Source organism: Zalophus californianus, chromosome X (assembly GCF_009762305.2).
Source record: "Zalophus californianus isolate mZalCal1 chromosome X, mZalCal1.pri.v2, whole genome shotgun sequence".
NCBI classification, from domain to species: domain Eukaryota; kingdom Metazoa; phylum Chordata; class Mammalia; order Carnivora; family Otariidae; genus Zalophus; species Zalophus californianus.
This window is the reverse complement of record NC_045612.1, coordinates 38,740,670-38,760,458: the sequence shown is the minus strand read 5'-3', so window position 1 is coordinate 38,760,458 and position 19,789 is coordinate 38,740,670. Positions and strand designations below refer to the sequence as shown.

Sequence of the window (19,789 nt, the reverse complement as noted above, 5' to 3'; positions counted from 1 at the left end):
TAAAAATGTATTTAAAACACATAAAACAAAATCATATCCAATTATTAAGGACAGCTGCTGTTTTCATCTGCTTGTAGTTTTTCAACCCCAATATAAATAATTTGTTTTAGCCATTATATCTGATGTACTAAAGTCTGATTAATATGGGGTAATTGAGTAGGTTGTTAATTATAGAATCTAACTGAATCAGAATCCATTATAAACTATAATATCTACTATTAAATGATAATTAGTGCTACAAATATTAACATTGGCATAATAAATATAATTTGAGAAAATGTTAAGGAATTTTTAATTTTGAAATGTATTACACTTTGCATCTTCTCTTATTGGATCTTCTAATAATAGATGAAATGAGTTTTTAAAAGGAACTGATAGGGTTAAACAGAGAAAAACTGTACCTACATAGGGAAAATATAGGTCATATCATGAAACTAACATTTATTTTACATCAATAATTTTTACTGAGTACCTACTATATATAAGTAATATATTATCTGAACAAGAAGTTTAACATCTATTATATATATGTATTATATAATTTAATAACTAATAGTAATGTTTAATAATACACAGGTACTATAATAGCATGTAATAATATGCAAATGCCAAATATAAATATATAATATATGTATGTTTTCATAGGTGCATATATTTTTTGAACTTTAAGGCCTATGTATAGAGGAGTAGGAAGCGCTAAGGGAACCAACAAAGTTGGGTGAAGCATCAGTGGACCAGCAACATGGGAGATTGTTTATTATCCCTAGACCTGAAGAAGTCACTGGAGCCCGGTAAGGACTATAGCCTTGGGCAAGACCTGGTTACAGCCAGTGGGAAAGAAGAGACTGTCCAATGGGCGCCTGACAACTTCCCCAAACCACAGCCCAGCAGGGAAGGAGCAAAGTACGCAGACACCCTTCCCCACCCCCCACCCCTGCCTCCCGGCCCCGTGATCTCTCCTGAGTGCCAATAATTGGCTGAACCCAACCACAAATCGGAAGGCGAGCAAGCCCTGGTAATTCATCCACAGAAGCTAGCCTTCCAAGACACAAAGTAAAGACGAATGGACAACGGCCTTTAGGCCTAAGTTCAGACATTACTTCCTAGAGTCCTTGGCCCTTTTCCTTCCCTATGTTCTCTGATAGGGTTTACTGGAGATTCCTGTACTTTGGGTAATAAAGCCAAAATACTGTTTCCCAAAACGAAACAATCTTAAATAGATAAGCATAGTAGTTAAGACTGACTCAGTTCACACTTGAACTTTAGCAAGTATGGGCTCTGTGACCTCAGGCAAGTTTTTTCCTTTATAAACCCGGAAAAACAGGACCCACCTAGCAGAGTCTTAGGGAGAATTAAGTGAGATAATCCATTTAAAGCACTTAGCACAGTGCCTGGAACCTATCTTTAGCATCACTTTCTTACGCTTTAATGAGAAGCTTCTTTCTGTTTCTAAACATGCTGAATTCTACAGCACCTCTAAATAAAAAGGCAAAGGCCACTCTGACCTATCCTAATTCTTTAGTTATTTGGTAATTTTGTAATTAGAAGCTTAAAATAAGCAAAGTAACTTCCATCTGTAATTCTTAGAAAACTTGGGCTGAACACTTCGTGATCTAATCTCTGACTTTCCGTGTGCGAAAATAGTTCTGAGAAAGATATTGGGATAAGACTTAAAATCTGATAATAACAAGCAAGTCATGATACACAGTCCCACTGGAGTTTCCAACCCTAAAAGTGCTAGAATATATTTGACTATGTGAGTTTGAAACATTGTGTTAAATATTTCAGAATTTATTATTAAAAGGCCAAAAAATGGGGCACTCGGGTGGCTCATTCGGTTAAGCGTCTGCCTTCGGCTCAGGTCATGATCCCGGGGTCCTGCATCAGGCTCCGGGCTCAGTGGGGGGTCTGCTTCTCCCTCTCCCTCTGCTCCTCCCCCCCCACCCACCCCCCGCGCTTGTGCTCTCTCTCTCCTCTCTAATAAATAAAATCTTTAAAAAAAAAAAAAGGCCAAAAAACTGTAATGCCTTCCTTTTCGTAAAAGGCACTATTTCACATAAGGATTTTAAATATCTAAAAGTCATCTTTTCTCTTTGGAAGCTCTCTCCAGGGCCAGTTTTCCTGGTCATCCACCATAAGGGTCGGGAGGCTCGGATCCGAGACTCAGTTCCATACCTTGGATATGCTGCTTCAGCTCTCTGGGATGGCCTATGTTCCCTCAGTTTTAGTTTTTGTTTTTTTTAAATTTGTGATGAAACAAAAACAGTCTGTAGGATAACCTTCTACCTTTGAAACATTATGACCGATTCTCATACAAGGTGATCTGAACTCAGGTCATTTTCAGCCCCTCATTTTCAAGTATCGGCAACACTAGCAGGCATACGTTGCAGAAGCTTGCCATCCCATCCTCCCCAATACTTACCGAAACTTCTAATGAACACTTCTGCCATAATTTCAACACAGTAAAATTAAAATTTAAAACCGTACACAAATCCCTAAGGGTATTACCGTTTAAAAAGTCCAAGTGCAAGGGCGCCTGGGTGGCTCAGTTGGTTAAGCGTCTGCCTTCGGCTCAGGTCATGATCCTGGAGTCCCGGGATCGAATCCCGCATCGGGCTCCCTGCTCGGCGACCCTCCCCCCTCTCATGCTCTCTCTATCTCATTCTCTCTCTCAAATAAATAAATAAAATCGTGGGGAAAAAAAAGCCCAAGTGCTAGCAGCGAAGGACATTTACATTCTGTACTCACCGGAACAGCCGCCATGAGTGTAGGCTTCAGTACAGTGCAGTCTCCTTTGCTTCCTTTTTTAATTTTGCTGGACTACAGCAAAGACAAAGTAAACAGGATCAGGAAAACCAACCTTCACAAAAAATGCTGTAATTCGAATATCAAGGATGACAGTGACAGAAATTTACACATGGAATTTGATCTTCTACTGCTCTGGGAGTTATCGGTTAGAACCATCAAAACCTACAAAAGTCTAAAGTGTAAATGTTTTAGTGCTTTAGTCCATAGATTATTTCTTCAAGCACATTTCAGCCTTCTTTAGAGGAGAAATGCTGATTCAGAATGAAGGAGAATGGGATATTTTGGTAAATGGAGCATTCCTATTTATGACATATCGACCACAGCACAAAACATCCATTAGGGAAAAAAAAGGAAAAACAGAAGCCCGCAACTAAGGTAGATGGAGCGCTAAAACAAAGTTGAAGATACTTTTAACTTTCTTTGATGAGCCAAATGGTAAAGCCACCTCTCAAAGTCACTGCTGTCAATTAACATCATACAAAAATATTCATTTGATAACATTTTCGTTGACAAGATACTGAAGACACTACCACTATGTGGGGATATGCACATACATATGTCAATGTGTACGTACTACTTTCTTTCGTTTTCTTTTCTTTTACTTCTCATACACATAAATAACTGTTTGGGATTTCAAATGTCAAATCAGCATGCAGAAACAATGATAAAGGAGCCCACTGAAAAAGGGAAATGAAAATAAGAATCTGCTGGGGCGCCTGAGTGGCTCTGTTGGTTAAGCATCCGACTCCTGATTTCAGCTCAGGTCATGGTCTTAGGGTTGTGAGATAGAGCCCCACGTCAGGCTCACGTGCTGGGTGTGGAGCCTGCTTAAGATTCTCTCTCTTCTTCCCCCTCTGTTCCCCCCTCTCTAAAAAAATAAACAAAATTTAAAAATAAAAAGTGAAAATAAGAACCTGCTACAATGCAGTTCATTAGTCTGTAAGTTTAGATGTAGGCTGTGTTAGTTGTGCCGACACAGGTGGGAAGAAAACCAGCTCTTAAGAAACAGTGTGATCTGCCAGGTAGCACAGCCTCGTCATACAGAAGGTTCTGCTGGTAGAACTCAATTGCTTTTATCCTCCTTTTCTTTAAGATGGATAAAGAAAATAAAATAACTACTTGTTTTATGTATGTGCAAGTGCGTGTACATTTGCAAGTGGAAACCTACCCCCGCACATGCGCACCACACATGGGAGGGCTGCTCTGTAGAGAGAAAGATGGGCTCTTACGTCCTTCGAGAAAGAGCTGCCCTCCATGTGGTGCTGACCACTTGTTCTGGAGAGCTGTTCCAGGGTAGCAGTAGCCACAAGGAGCCCTTCCTCACTTTTATTACTCTCAGTAATGGTATCATTTCTCTTGTCTTATTACAATTACAAGAACCCTTGTTAGGACATCACAATTCTCTGCTGGCTTCACATGCAGTGCCTCTAATCTTCCCCCTTTTTCGGATCTCCAATGTGAGGGAGATTCCTGGGTTTTAGATCCCTGGTAAGATTTAGGCTCTTCCTTGTAAAGTTCATTAAAAAGGTAGGTGGGGCATTCACTCCATCTGCCCCCTTCCCTACACAGAGGTGACTGTTTTCAGAAAGGCAGTGAAAACAAGGGTTGCTAGTCCTTGACTTCTGAACTTCTCAGGGCGGGGGGGGGGGGGATTACACTCAAAGCCTATTGAAATGTTTTTCACATTTTGAAAACATTTCTAAACATAAGAAAAACCCACTACAGTGCACTGAAATGTAATCACAGATTTTTCTTTTTTTCTTTTTTTTACCATTACAAAGTTTTCTAAAAATTTTGTTTTACGATCCAAGCCCCAGGCTTATTCACAGGTCTGTTTTAACTTGACTAGATCAAGTCTCATTTATCAGTAGGGTATTGGATGTGTAATCTCAAATGGGCTTTAAGTACATGAGTTAGCTCTAACTCATGTACTTAAAGCCCATGTACTTGTTGGCCTTCCTACAGCAGGGAGAAGGGAGAACCTGGACTCAGGGCACAAAGCTGAGGCCTGCCTTTGGATAGGCAATAGAACTTGCCACGATGATGGAAATGTTTGGTACCTGTGCTGTCCAACAGGGTAGCCACCAGTGACATGCAGCTACTGAGACCTTGAAATGTGGCTACAGCAACTGAGAAATGAAATTTTTCTCATCTAATTTTAATTATCTCTACTTCAGTATGTGGCTAGGGACTACTGCAGTCGACAGCACAGTGCTAGAGAAAACTCAGTGTAAAACCGGGCTCCAATCCTACCACCACATCTCCTCCCCAAAACCTACCACTGTTGATGGATAATGCGTCCAAAAGGCTCAGAGCCTTTATATTCTCTGTCCTAGCTATATCCAGAATCAAAATCGAATAAAGACAAGATGCACTGTTAGTTTCAAAATTGTTTAAAAAGATGTAGATGAAGCAATGCTAAAAAATCCACAAGCTTCTTTTCCACAACTACGTATTTGCTCATGGAAACTCTTTTTGAAGTCAAGGAGAAAGCTTTCACAGAATTAACATATCTCAAGTTTCAGCAAAATGTTGTCAGCCAAACAATGCAACTTAATATGATCACGCCAATATAGTGAAAAACTTGTCACCTGGTCAGAGAGTGTCAGTGGAGAAGAATATCCAATCCTACAGCCATAGGTAAAGCAAGATATCTCTGCTGTCAATTCTAGTACATGAGCCAAAGGCAAGTAGCCAATGTATGTGTCCTTTGGTCTAAAACAAAATGAGAGAAACATTTTAGCCATTCTTAAAAAGGTGCGGTAATTAGGAACATCAATAGCCTTGTCATTTTAATATAGATTGAGTTTACAGAAGGCCAAACATGGGCTCTGATTTCTAAGGAGAAGGTGGAATAACTCTCTCTTACCCCAGTCCAGGAATTCTCTCACACTGGCCTGTCATTCCGGCTATCAAATTGCTATGGTGCATCATCACTCCCTTAGGTCGGCCAGTAGAACCACTGGTATACATGACAATAGCCATGTCCGAAGGGGTCGGTCTATTTGGAGGGATGCTCACTAAATGAAAGAAAAAAGCACGGCATTTTCTTCAGTTTAAAAGTAAAATTGCTACACAAAGACGAAGACTTTTAGATTTTTTTTTTAAAAGATTTTATTTATTTGACAGAGAGAGAGAGACAGCGAGAGAGGGAACACAAGCAGGGGGAGTGGAAGAGGGAGAAGCAGGCTTCCCACTGAGCAGGGAGCCCGATGCGGGGCTCGAACCCAGGACTCCGGGATCATGACCTGAGCCGAAGGCAGACGCTTAATGACTGAGCCACCCAGGCGCCCCAAGATTTTTAGATTTTTGCATAGTGATAAACTACGTAAAACAAATACTCTCTACTGATAACACAAAAACGGCGATCAAATTCTGGTTACCTGTAGTGAGAATTTCAAACTCGATTTGGCCCATTTTCTGGATGCTCACCCTAATCCCTGTCTACACCTGCCTTTCTAGTGTTGCGGAAAGCTATCCAGGACTGTGGAGAATTGAAAGGACAGAGTATTGTATGCAAACTCCTCAGGTTTCAGTCTTCTCATCTTTTTAAAATGAGATGGTTGGACCTGACTGTGGTTCTTAACAGCTGGTGGGCATGAGAATCACCTGTGAAACTTAAACAAAATACCATCTCTATCTCTGGTCCCTAGCTCGGAACATTCTGTGTCTGGGATGGAGCAAAGGCTCCACAGGTGACATTCATACACACCCCTGATTGGAAACCACTGGACTTGATCTTTTTCTTAACTTTTTATAAAAATAATTTTATTTTACCATAACTGAACCATGGAAACTGAATTAGATAACCATTATACATTTAACAGGCTATTTTAAGATTAGATTCCAAGCAGCAAGTAAAATCCAAAGAACACCACCAAAATTACCCTTTCCACTGTTTTTATCATTGCTTCTTGCGATCTGTACAGGAAATCATTTTTTTTCAAAGTACTGAATGTGCAGTTAGATAAAAATAATGGCGTAAGAGGTCCCTTCTCTCTGACTCACTTGCTCACTTACTCCTGTAGTCAGAACACTTGTCATGTGTCTGGCTTCGGGACCCTTTTGGGTCTTCCAGATTTAGTGCTTATTGCCCTGTCTGGATTGGATCATACTTTGATTCTGTGGAATCAAAATTAGACAGGAATTTCCAGATACTGAGAGAGACCATGTGGAGGGGTTTATAAGCTCTCCATTCCCTATCAAAGGTATTATCTAGATAGTATCTAAACTTCACTTCTTCTAGCCCTCTGTCTGAAGGGGGGGCTGTTTAATCATCTTAAGGGTCCTGAGCTCCAGAGCTATCTTTGCTTACTGAATGACTGGGAGCAGAAAATAGAGAGGTCTTCCTGACAGATTAGATTCAGCCATCTTGAGCAGGGGTCAGCAGACTCTTTTTGCAAAGGACCAGACAGTAAATATTTTAGGCTTTGAGGGCCATACAGTCTCTGCCAAAACTACTCAGCCATAGACGTTTGTTAAACAATTGTGATGGTGTTCCAGTCCAACTGTATTTACAGAAACAGACAGCAGGCTATAATTTACCAACCTCTGCGCTACAGTCGTGCTTTTCAAACTATGTGTGGTGAGGACATTTTCTCCCCACCTAATAATTTATGGATGGACACTTTTGGAAAATACAATAAAAATGCATTCATGGAAAAATGAAATAAAAAGACATAACACACGAGCTTAAAAAGTTTAGGTTAAATAGACAACACATTACATTTCAATAAATATAATTAGAACAGTGGCACTCGAACTCATGACCCTGAGATCAAGAGTCACATGCTCTTCCAACTGAGCCAGCCAGGCACCCTGGCAGTAGCTATCTTTAAGGAGCATTAGCACGACCCAATTTAAGTATAACTTTATCTTTGGTTATTTCAGTGGTAAATCACACTGCTTAAATTTTTTATTTTAACTGGTATGTTACAGGTTATAGGAAGCAAATTAGAAAAACTGTAAATATTGTTACTTGGAAAGTATCTTCTAGCCTACCAATAAAGAGAATTGTTATTAACAACATTACTTTTTTGTCACTCCACAATACTAACAAACAGTTGAGTGAAATCAAAACTCCCCATTTATTAAGTGCCTAGATGCACACTCTAAGCAAACACTGTATATATCAATATTTTAAAACTTTAATGTGACATAAATTTGTTTTTCTGTTAATTTATCTACTCTGGACTAACAAGTGTTACATAGAAGAGATAATGTTTATCTAAACCGTTCCTATGGTTTTTTTTTTAAATAAAAAATAAAAAAATAAAGTAAAATAGCTTTACCGAGGTATAATTGATATACAAAGAACTGCACATATTTAATATATACAATTTGGTGATTTGAACATATGCATACACCTGTGATACCATTGCCACGATCAGGATAACAGACCTCGCTCCATCATCTCCCTCAGTTTCCTTGGGTTCCGTTGCTGTTGTTGTTGTTGACCTGATCTGTCAGTGACTTCTTCCACTCTACAATTCTAACATGCTAATTTTAAACAGCATACTGAGGCTTCTATTTTCAAGGTGGGGTACTGTGGTGACCTAGTAACCTCCTTTCCATTCCAGAATACACAGATATATTACCAGAATTAAATAAATGTTTCATAAGATGGGTGGATTTTTAAAAATCAGTTTATATTCTTTATGGTACTACAATGGTACCACTACGATGGGGAGACTGTAGTGGAGGTACTATAATGGTGATGTAATGATTATACATGTGTCCAAACCCTCAGAATGTACAACACCAAGAGTCAACCCTAATGTAAACTATGGGCTTTGGATGATAATGAGATGTCAGAGTAGATCCATCAACTGAAACAAATGTACCACTCTGGTGGGGGATGTTGGTAAATGGAGGAGCCTATGCATTGTAGAGGCAGGCAGTGTATGGGAAACCTCTGTACCTTCCCCCCCAATTTTGCTAGGAACCTAAAAGTGCTCTACAAAATAAACTTTATTTTTTAAAAATCAGTTTACAAAAATGAATTGTATTTTTACAGACCAGTTAAAATTAAAAATTTAAGCAGTGTGATTTACCACTGAAATAACCAAAGATAAAGTTATACTTAAATTGCGTCATGCTAATGCTCCTTAAAGATAGCTACTGTCGGGGCGCCTGGCTGGCTCAGTTGGAAGAGCATGTGACTCCTGATCTCAGGGTCATGAGTTCAAGTCCCACGCTGGGTGCAGAAGTGACTTAAATAAATACAACTTAAACAAAGATATCTACTGCCAGTTTATAGAATGAAGCAAATAAGAACTGCATCCTTTCTCTGATGATTAATGGAAGCAGCCAGCAGTAGATATGTTAAGCTCTTCTCAGTCCAAGGACAAAATGGGACGCTTCACTTGTTATCATAACTATCAACTAAGGTAAAGTATCATCAAAAAATACATGTGTCTCATTACTGTAGAGATAAATGGAACTAGGCGGGCTATGTGGTCTATCCGGTTCTTGCTTACACAAAATTATGAGGACTAATACCCCCATAGTTTCATACCAAAATCCTTTGGCGAATCAACAGAATTGGCAACAGATCACTACTGATAAGGACCTCCCAGGTGACCTCAATCTTGCAGTGTCTGTCTGGTGTTGAGAGACAATTCTCCATGGGTCTCTTGAGTTTCTTTCTGCACAATCTTGTGAACAGAGGCAGTGACCAGGTTCTAAACAACCTTGGAAGGTGGAGATAGCATCTACCTCCAGAGCAAAAGAGTAAATGTGCTTCCTGTCCAGTACAATAGAAATAATCTCTCTCTCTCTCTCTCCAGGGCAAAGGGCAGTCATACTACCCTCTCTACGAGCTTTGGGCTCCCTCATCTCACGGCCGCTCTCATGTAACATGACTCGCTGCGGGTACAGGTATCATCCCAACCCTCTTCCCACTGCCCTGTGGAAACCGGAGCGCGGGGAAGCAACACAGATGCTGACTGCCTGGCTGCTGCTTTCGCCATGAATAAAAAAACTGTCCTTCACCTCTGACCCAGGAGTCTCAGGCCTCCAAGAAGCTGTGGCTGGCTCACTTGTTTGCTTCCAAGTGGCGTGAAAGCTCAGACTCTGTGCCATTCTCCACGCTGGGTAAAGCACTGTACAGTCAATCTTGCTCAGTGCAAATGTGTTCAGTCCCTAATGGGCAAATACTCAGAAGCTGAACAGGGGTTCAAGCAACGTTTTCTCCTACCAAAGTGAATCCTTTCCTCATCTAGTAGACTATCGCGATCTTCACATTAGACGGGAAGAAAGAAATTATTGAAACGGAGTCTTTAATTTCCTCAACCCTCTGTCCTGATGGCCAACTGACATTTTGCCACAAGGCGCATCTACTGGTTTCAAATGAAATACCAAATACCACCTCAGTGGTAGAATAAATCGGAGCATGAGCTTGGCCAACAGCTTTCTGCATCCTCTGAGACATCATTAAAATCACTAGTATTAAGCATTAAAAAAAAAAAAAAAGGTTACTGAATGGAAGGCCTGAGATCTTCTCTTTACCTGGGGTCCAGGTAGGAAAGTTACAACGGGTTACTTGAAAAAAGTTCAGACTACCATAAGCCTGAACCATTGAATACATTAACTATTTAGTAAATTTTAAAACAGTGGTTACCTTTGAGGAGAAAAGGAGAGAAAAATCAATCATATATGGTCTTGATAGTTTAAACATTAAAAATTTTTTTTACATCAAAGAATTTTACGGTTTTCATTTGCATTACTTCTTTTCCTAACCTACTGAAATAAACCTTAAATAGATGAATAAATTTTGTTTCCACTGCTTTACTTACTGTTTTCTGGCTTGGATCCCAATTCTTCTACTGATTGCATGCTATGAATCTCAAATCCTTCGGGGTATTCTGCTTTATTGATAGTCTTATTGTCCACATAAATGATATGTTTAACACAACTGATATCTGACAATGCAGTCTGTTGAGCAGAAAAAAGATCCAGCTATTACATGTGGGCCTGTAATGAACTCTATCATTGGACATTCTCCTGTCAGAGAACACTACCATGAATTCAAAGAAAAATTCTGATTTACCTTAAGTTTACTTTCCAGAAGTTCAACACTAGTAATCAGGTAGGTAGCCTCAGATTCATTTAACCCATGAACTACAGCTTCTTTGCCAAGCGTGGCATATAAAGTCACAACTACATAATAAAAAATAAACACATATGTTAAATGATAAACATTTATGAGCTATATTAAGTTAGCCTTTTGTGACGGGTACACTCATGGATGCAAAGCATTTTATAATGTCGTTGGATTTCATAATCTCTGCTATTACCTTTAAATGTTGCCTGAAACTTCCCAGTAGCCCCAAATGTTCCTTACAAATTCTCAGGATTCTAACATCCTAAACCTGAGGAAACCCAGGAATACTGGAAGTGCATAATTGTTCAAACATTAGTCAATCGAGATTCTCAAGGCCAATAAGCTTCTGGCTGAACTCTTAATTTAAGTCAGAGCTAGCCCACCTAGAACTACCCTGTGATACGCTCTTTCATTGGTCATAGCACCAAGAATGAATAAGTCCTTGAGAATCTTCAGATTGAGGATCTCAAGATAGAATCATGTCCTCACTCCTTCTAGGGAGTTTTTTTAGTGGGTCCAATGTCCAAGCTGATTGGTGACCTCCAAGCCTTAAATGGGTGGGCCAAGGAGATCTACTCTTTAGGAGCTACCAGACAAAGGAAACATAAGCTGAAACCAAGATCAGTTAGAATCAAGGGGCATTTGCTAAACTTTAATCAGATTGGAAATTCAGCTCTAGGCTGGTAACCCAAACAGCAACGTAGTTAAGAACAGAGACTTTTCACAAGCTGTTGATTGTTGAAGCTGGGTGATGGGTACATAGGGGATCATTTCATATTCATTTTGTTTGTTTGAGATACAAATTCTTGATTACTATACTACACTTGTAGTGTTCTTAATTCAGTAAATAAGCGAGTGCCCAGTATGTGGTAGGCATTGTTCTGGGCTTTAAATTTTTAAAAACAATTTCATGCACAACGGCAAAAACAAATGCTTATGAATCAGAAATATACCCTATACTTTATTTTCTGGCCAACATATCTAATGTCAGTTCAAGTTGTTATGTGCTCATTTCACATGTAAAATGGAAGAGGTCAAAGAAAAGGCCTCGAAGTGAAGCAATAAACTAGAATGATCCTAAGCAATGATCGTTTTTTTTTGTTTGTTTTAATCATTATTTTGTATGTCATGCCCTAAAAAACACCCCCAAGCCCCAAACCTTTCATGTATAATTCACTTCCAACTGAAACGTAAAACTCTAAATTCTATCCATTAAGCTGCCAATTCCCATACTGGTGCTTAGAAATTACTTTCTTTAACAGGAATGATCAGAGATCTTTTAACTACAGTATGTACTGTTTTACGGATAGAACTCATGCAGAAAAATGGCTAAGGGACACCTACCATGAAAACAACAGCATCACAGAACAATTTCACATGTTACTAAAATCCCTTCTCTCCCCCTCCAAAAACACAAGGCACTTACGAGGGAAATTGTACTTAAAGCAGGTCTGGGCCGCAATCATCCATTCGGCCCTGGTCTCGCAGAAAATGGCAACAGTGTTCTTTGGTTTCAGTCCCAGTGCGGTGAGTCCACTACCAAAATTATTCACTCTGTGGTTCACTTCGAGATAGCTCATCCATTTATAATTCCCAAGAATTAACTGTTAAAGGGAGACATTCTCTAATATTAGTATATTTATCCAAATAAGCAGTTAAAATACTATTCCAAGTATAGAACTCTAAAACTGCCTTTAAGTGAATATACAGAAGCTGTGAGCACCTTCTGAGAATTGGTTACACAGAATATTTAAGTGGAATGGCAGCATATTTAAAACGCATTTGATCTATGATCAAGGGATGTGTACCTTCCCCTTAAAAGAAAAATTAAAAGGCGCGAGAATGCTGTACCTTCTTAAAAACCTTTCCATTTGGCTGCATTTCGTTTTCTTCACTTAGGATTTCTCTGGTCCCAAGGCTGTCTTTCTTCCCAAACTTGGACACGGCATGATCAAATAACTTATCCAGAGTGTTGGCTCCGGGGATGTCTATGACAGCTAGCGAGTCGAAGTGCGTGACAGAGCGATATGGACTTCCGGGTTTGTCTGAAGTGGGCTTAGCTTTTATTCTCTTTGCCATAGCGTTTTTCTTCTTGGCGTTGGTAAGAAAATACCATGGAATAAATATAAGGGCACTGTATACTGTTATTAACAAGTGGACAGGCAGCAAAATAATGGTGAGCACGTTTAGCCTAAGTTTCATAGTGGCAAGGCTCCTACAGTGGTGTGTATTTCTTGTTATTCTTTGGCTGCAGAAAGCCTTGTTTTGCTGAAGAAGGCAATAATGGAAGCAGCAATTAAGAGTAGCAGTATAGCCAAGGCAGTTCAAGTTTAATGATACAGATAGAAGTTAGTAATCTTTGGAAGCCGACAATAAAGGACACCTGTAGGTGAAGACAATGAGCCAGCAGAGAGCAGGGAAAAAAAAAAAAACAAAAACAAAAAAAACAAGAGTATTAACAAGTTGATAGCAACACTGATTTAAATACTCAGGTCTTCAGAAGTTTATATAATTGATCTGATACAGAAAGCTGAAATAACTGGTCTGAAAGACTGGCATTTTCCATTTTTAAGCATTGCCATAAACTTCTGAATTTAATTATGTCTAGGTGTTTAGGTATACTCTCCTCTGAACATCACTCCGCAAGTCAGTTGAGTGACACTACTTTAATGCTTACACGAATGTACGGATGTGATATTGAAGTTCAGTTGAACTTTGGGAATGCCAATAGTGAGGTTTCTCCTAAATACGTAAATGTAAAACAGGTAGTTTTAAATAGGATTAGGTTTTATATCCAAAATGGGAGAAATCCACAAATGTAGGTTTATTTCTCAACGATCAACCCAGAAATACTATTTCTGAGGTAACACTGTTCACGATCTCCTATCCCAAAAACTGTTGAGCAATACAATTGTAAAGTCATTTCCTGTGTTCATTTTGTGCTCAAAATCGCACCCGGTGCCCGGGAATAGTAGTAGCAGGTCTCAACTAGTGTCAGTCCAGTCCTGGCCCTTGCCCATTACCACTTAACACTTATGAGGCAGTCAACACATGAGTCAGATCCACTGTCTTTCAAACTTTTTGGGGGGGGGGGTAGAGGGGCAGCTAAACCGCTTCTTCAAATAAAAACTCATGCAGACTTCCTACATATGCAACTGAAGTGGAACTGCTCTGGCTGAATTAGGGAGACTGGGGGTATCCAGAGCACGCCTCCCGGACTTCCCGGAACCCCACTCCCAAAGTGCCCGCCACCGAAGCTTTTCCAGAGAAAAGCCTCGTGGGAAGAGCCAAGAGCTGTGGTGTGCGGTACAAAAAATAAATGCAACAGGCGTCCAGAGGGAATGTGAAATGGCCACCAGTAGGTAAGGGAGGCTCTGTGGACATGAGACTTAAACTGGACCCGGCAAAGGAGGAAAAGAATGGAGAGCATTCCGGGCAGAGAAGCCACATGGAGAGACACAGAGATAGGGGTGAAAGGGCTTTGGGGGAGTAGGGAGTGCCCATAATAAGGACACTAGCCTGACTGGGGCACAGAGTGATTGCATGCTGGCTAGAGAGGCTAGGGGAGTACAGGGTCTGACAGAACAAAGTGATTTTGAATTGATTAGGCACAAAACTGAGAGCCGTGGCAGGTCAGGAAAACAGTGCCAACTGGAGAGGAACTGGAGCTACAGCCTCAGGGATAACACTCAGAGAGCTGGCCTTCCTTCAGCTAAGAAAGCTATTCTGGAGAGTGGCAGCGTATTTCAATTATAAAAATTAAAATAATAGTGCACTTGGAGGAGACAGATTGAACCCCGTCCTTCTGCAACTCTTGTAGAAATAGACTATCGAACAGAGGACCATTGTCTGTTTTTACACCAATTACCATAAAGTGGTAGCTTAATCCAGCCTCGGTTTTTGTTTATGTCCTTCAACTGAGTGGGGTAAAGTGAGCAAGAAACTATAAGTGGAAAGACCTGGGTCTCGGTCCCCATCTCGGTCACTAACTGGCTGGGTAAGGTTGAGCCAGACAACCGATCTGAGCTTAAGATCAGACTAGATCAGTAGCCCTTAACTTCTTAGAGGTGGTGAACCCCATTTAGAGGTTCCAAGGAGAACTACAAATCCAAGCTACACAAAATGGTATCTACAATTTTAGGGGGTTCGTGGGTTCCTGGAAATCCATCCACAAACCTCTAAGGGTGACACCAACCCCGAAGTAAGAACTGCTGGCCTAGATGATTTCCTGACGTCCTTCCAACTTTAAATTGTGTGATTTACCCTACCTAGAAATTGCTTCCTCGGTCTGACAAGTCTGGTCATTCATTTCTTCGAGATAAGGTACGTCAAGTGTCTATCATGGTGTCTGGTCCTCAGTATGTAAGAACCCCTCTAACAATCCTCTCTTCCATCATCCATTTCATGACAACCCAAATCCACAATAATCCTTCCTTTTTCTAACCTCCTACATCACTTGAAATGTCTCCCACTGATTTTGATTGATTAAATTACCAATATTACCAAACATCTAAGCACCTAAGTATATAGCAGAGACCAGTAGTTCTGAACCCTATCAAACCCAACACCTCTTTCTTAGAACAAATATCCTGTAATATTCTGTTATCAATCTCAAAGGGTAGTCACAGATGATAACCTACTTATGTGTATAATTTAAAAAAATAATAATTCCCTACTGGTAATAGAAAGGAATACCAAAAGGAAATTAACTCAAGACAAAATTATATTTATTTCAATATATAAATTCTCAGAGACAATACCAGAAGGTCAAAAAAAAAAAAAAGTCTTGGCTTCAATTGAGAAATTGTCAGACTTGGGGCTGAAGATATATAAAGAAGACAGCTTTGGAAGGGTTTATAATCTAATTGGATTAACTGTACTATACATTTTTAGTCATTCATGTTATATACACTTAATCTTTTACACATATTTGCCTTAAGCCTTGGAGGTAGGGAAATGTCTTCTACTTAATCCTCATAATATAGACACACACACACACACACACACACACACACACACACACACACACACACACACACACACACACACACACACACACACACACACACACACACACACACACAGTAGGCAAGCCTAGAAGAACATTCAGGTGAGGAGAGATCAGAGACATCATTTACTCCAGGCATTTTGAAATTCTTTCTGGCGGTGGTGAGAGGGGCATGGGTCATCCATTTGAATAAAATATTACGTGAACATGGAAAACACAAATATATTTATAGATAAAAGCCAAAAGCAGAGCTGCTTTGGTGGGAGAGGCTTGACAGCCCCTGACCAGACTTCTTGGAACCCCCAGTTCAGCTGAATGTTTGATCCACTGATGTTGGTGAATGAGTAGCCAAGTGCACCTTGTAACCGACACCCATCCCCAAGTCCGGTGCTCTTTCAAGCCCACTGGCCAGCTTCTGTCCAGGTTTGCCTGTCATCTTAAAATCTTTCCCTGCCAAAGGTGCCACTCACACCTATTGATAAATTTATTTCAAAAAAAGATGAGGACACTCACCACGTGTAAGTTTTGAGCACTTGATACAAAGAGGAGTCAAGCATGCCCTCAGTCTTTTAAATGCATGTACATATGTGTTCATATGTAAGGTAGAGGGCAGGGAGATCAGTTCACAAATATGTAGAATAGATCCCATAAGAGGGGTGCCTGCCTGGCTCAGTTGGAAGAACATGTGACTCTTGGTCTCGGGGTCCTGAGTTCGAGCCCCATGTTGGGTGTAGAGATTACTAAAAAAAAATATATCCCGTAAGAACAAAATGCTAAACATATTCAAAAGAGGGGGGAATTTGCATCCAGTTTGGGGGGAAAAAAGGAGATGGAGGAAGGAGGACATAGAACCATCCAGAAAGGTTTCACAAAAAACACAGCAGTTGAGGTAGGCATGAAGGATGGTATGTTTTCAGAAGACAAACCAACTGGAAAATGAGGACAGTGCTAGCAGAGAGCACAAATGGATGAGCGAATGGATGGGGGCAAAACAGGGCAGGATGGATGTGAGAAACAGCAAGTAGTGTAGCAGATGCTTTAATGTTTTCCGTGTGAAGTGTTGCTCCACTTTTGGGATCTAAGTCAATGGGAAAATTCCATTTTTTTCAGAGCCAACTTTCCGAGCATGCAGCTCTACTCTGAGACACATGTGTACGATGATTAAGCAACTCAAGATTGAGTTGCTTAACACACTTGCCTATTGTGTTAAGGGGGAAATGAACTGTTCTCTACGGAAGAGAAAGTCTGATTTCCTGGGTGGTAAATGGGTTAAACTACGGTAGGAGATCCGGGTCTAACCTCACATGTGCTGTTAAGCAGGACTCTGACCAAGTCCAGTGACCTCCCACTTAAGAGCTCTGGGTCAGTGGCATCGTGTACAGAACAGGAATGCTGCTTGCATTATCTACTTCATGGCACTGTTGGCAGAACCCTTCCCCACAGCCAGCTTGTAATCCACGGACAATAATCATCAGTCCCTGGAATAAACTGTCTCGCCCCGTTTCACTTTGTTGTACTTATTCGGCGAAACTACAACCTGGTTAAATCCAATTCTCCACTGAAGTGTGCACCTGTACCCACGCAGCTGAATTTGGCTGGAGAAAAGCTGGACTGTGCTGAACCCCTCGCCCCATGCCCAGGCCAGCTCCCTCCAGCAGGCCCTCAATGCTGTGCAGAAACCACACTGCGCCGGACCGCTCCGCTCACTGGCTTGCCCTCCTGGGTTTCCTGCCTGCTCCTCGCTCTCCAGGCCAGCCCACCGACGCCTGCCCCTCCTCCGTCCTCATTCTCGGCTGTTGGGCTGGCTTACCATTCCGCTGAGACAACTGCAACAGTCTGGAGAGAACTTGCGCACACTCCCACCACTGCACCTACCCGCCTTCGTGCGTCTGCGGCCACATGCTCTTTTCTCTCCCGTGACTCTGCCCGTGGACCAGTGCCGCGCAGCCAGGGCTGAGTCCTGCACCAGGGCTCCAAGGCCCTGTCTCCGCCTGGGCCCGGTGTCTCCCTGGCAGGGCCGCTCTACTGACTCTTCCCTCTCACGCCCCATTAACATGCCCTGCTCCACCGAATTGTGCCCATTAGCATCATAACAGGCTAGTCTTTCTCTCACCTTAAAAACCTTTGCCTCTTGAATGTTCTCTGGCCACAGCCCCATTTCTTGGCATGGGACTTGAGAGGACTTGAGAGTCCCCTATGCACTTCCTCTCCCAGTTGTCTCCCCCTATTTTCCTCTTGAACCTACTACTCAGGCTTTTACCCCCTACCACTCGACAAATTGCTCTGGTCGAGGGCCCCAACGACCTCCATGTCTTCACATCCCCAGGTCAGTTAAGGCTCCCTCATCCCTTGACTCATCAGCAGCCTTTGACCTGGATGACCCCTCTGTTCTTGACTGAAACTTCTTCACTTGGCTTCCAGGAGAGGGCACTTCTTCCGGTTTTCTTCGGACTTCCCTAGCTGTTCCTTCTCAGTCTTCTTTGATACTTCTTTATCTCCCTGACGTCTAACTGCGACAGTCCTCAGTCACCGAACCTCCTTTGGGCTTTCTCTACACTCACTCCCATGGTGACCTCATTTAGTCCCACAGCTTTAGATGGCATATATACGCTGATTACTCTCCCCGCCCGGCCTGGAGGTCTTCCTTAAACACCGGATTTGTAGACCCAACTTTTTCCTCAACAGGTCCATTTCGGTCAAGTACCTCAGACTTAATATGGTCAAAGCTGAGCCACTGATCATCCTCCCACAGACCTATCCCACCCAGTCTTGCCCGGCTCAGTAATTCCAGCTGCTCTGACCAAAAACCTTAGAGATTCCCTCTCTCTCTCTCTCTCTCTCTCTCTCTCTCTCATACACACACACACACACACACACACACACACACACACACACACACACTCCACAGCCAACTCAGCAGCAGTAAATCCTACCAGCTCTACTTACAAAACACGTATCAAATTCAACTACTGCCTACCGCCTCCACCACTACCATCCTGGTTTCAGCCACTATCATCTCTCACTAAAATAAATGCAATTGCTGGGCGCCTGGGTGGCTCAGTTGGTTAAGCGACTGCCTTCAGCTCAGGTCATGATCCTGGAGTCCCGGGATCGAGTCCCGCACTGGGCTCCCTGCTCAGCAGGGAGTCTGCTTCTTCCTCTGACCCTCCCCTCTCTCATGTGCGCTCTCTCTCTCTCTCTCTCTCAAATAAATAAATAAAATCTTTAAAGAGAAAAAAAGAAATGCAATTGCCAGTCTGATCTCCTTGCTCCCACTTTTATAACAGAGTCTAAACTCGGCAGCCAGAGTGCTCCAGCTAAAATGTAAGGTAGATTAGGTCAGTCGTCTGCCCAAAACCGTTTGAAGAATCCCCATACGGCCCACTCAGAAGTTAGCTCTCACTCTGCCGTATGAGACTACGAGGATCTCTCCCTTCCCTCTTGCATTGCTGACTTCATCTCCCATGCTTTCCTCTGGCTCATTCTGCTTTACTTCAACCTGTCCCTTGTGGTCTCTGGAACACACCAGGCATGATCCTACTTCAGGCCCTTTGAACATGTTTTCCTCTCTGCCTGGAATGTTCTTCTAAGACCCCTGGAGAGCTTATTCTCCCAGATCCTTTTTGTCTTTACTCAAGTATCACTTTCTCCAGCCATCCTAAGAAGGTCCCCCCATACCACCAGTCCCTTTTCTCGCTCTGTTTTTCTCCTTAGCACCTATCACCAATACGACACATGCTTTCCTTTTCATATTTGTTATTGATGTCCTCATCAGAACATAAGCTCCATGAGGCAGTTTACAGTCTGCTGCTGAACACTCAGTGACAACAGTCCCTCTGTGCATTAGCAGTGCCATAAATCTGGTGACT

General features: G+C 41.7%; 1 protein-coding gene and 1 non-coding gene across 5 annotated transcripts in view; one reads left to right on the top strand and one right to left on the bottom strand.

Annotated features, from left to right (window-relative positions):
• The window catches only part of ACSL4 (acyl-CoA synthetase long chain family member 4), a 78,406-nt gene that overhangs the window by 21,668 nt on the left and 36,949 nt on the right, over window positions 1-19,789 (bottom strand). Inside the window, exons 3-9 of one of the 4 annotated variants that reach the window (XM_027607498.2) lie at window positions 12,764-13,295; window positions 12,339-12,516; window positions 10,859-10,968; window positions 10,605-10,743; window positions 5,678-5,828; window positions 5,400-5,523; window positions 2,749-2,820 (exon numbers count right to left, since the gene is read on the bottom strand). In XM_027607498.2, coding sequence (XP_027463299.1) covers window positions 2,749-2,820; window positions 5,400-5,523; window positions 5,678-5,828; window positions 10,605-10,743; window positions 10,859-10,968; window positions 12,339-12,516; window positions 12,764-13,114 — 1,125 coding nt within the window. In that variant the 5' untranslated portion in view covers window positions 13,115-13,295. The remainder of the gene's footprint in view (window positions 1-2,748; window positions 2,821-5,399; window positions 5,524-5,677; window positions 5,829-10,604; window positions 10,744-10,858; window positions 10,969-12,338; window positions 12,517-12,763; window positions 13,296-19,789) is intronic. The other 3 variants (XM_027607501.1, XM_027607499.1, XM_027607500.1) reach the window with 3 other exon arrangements.
• Window positions 8,939-9,011, top strand: TRNAR-CCU. Its single transcript has one exon. It is a non-coding gene; the product is annotated as a tRNA-Arg (tRNA).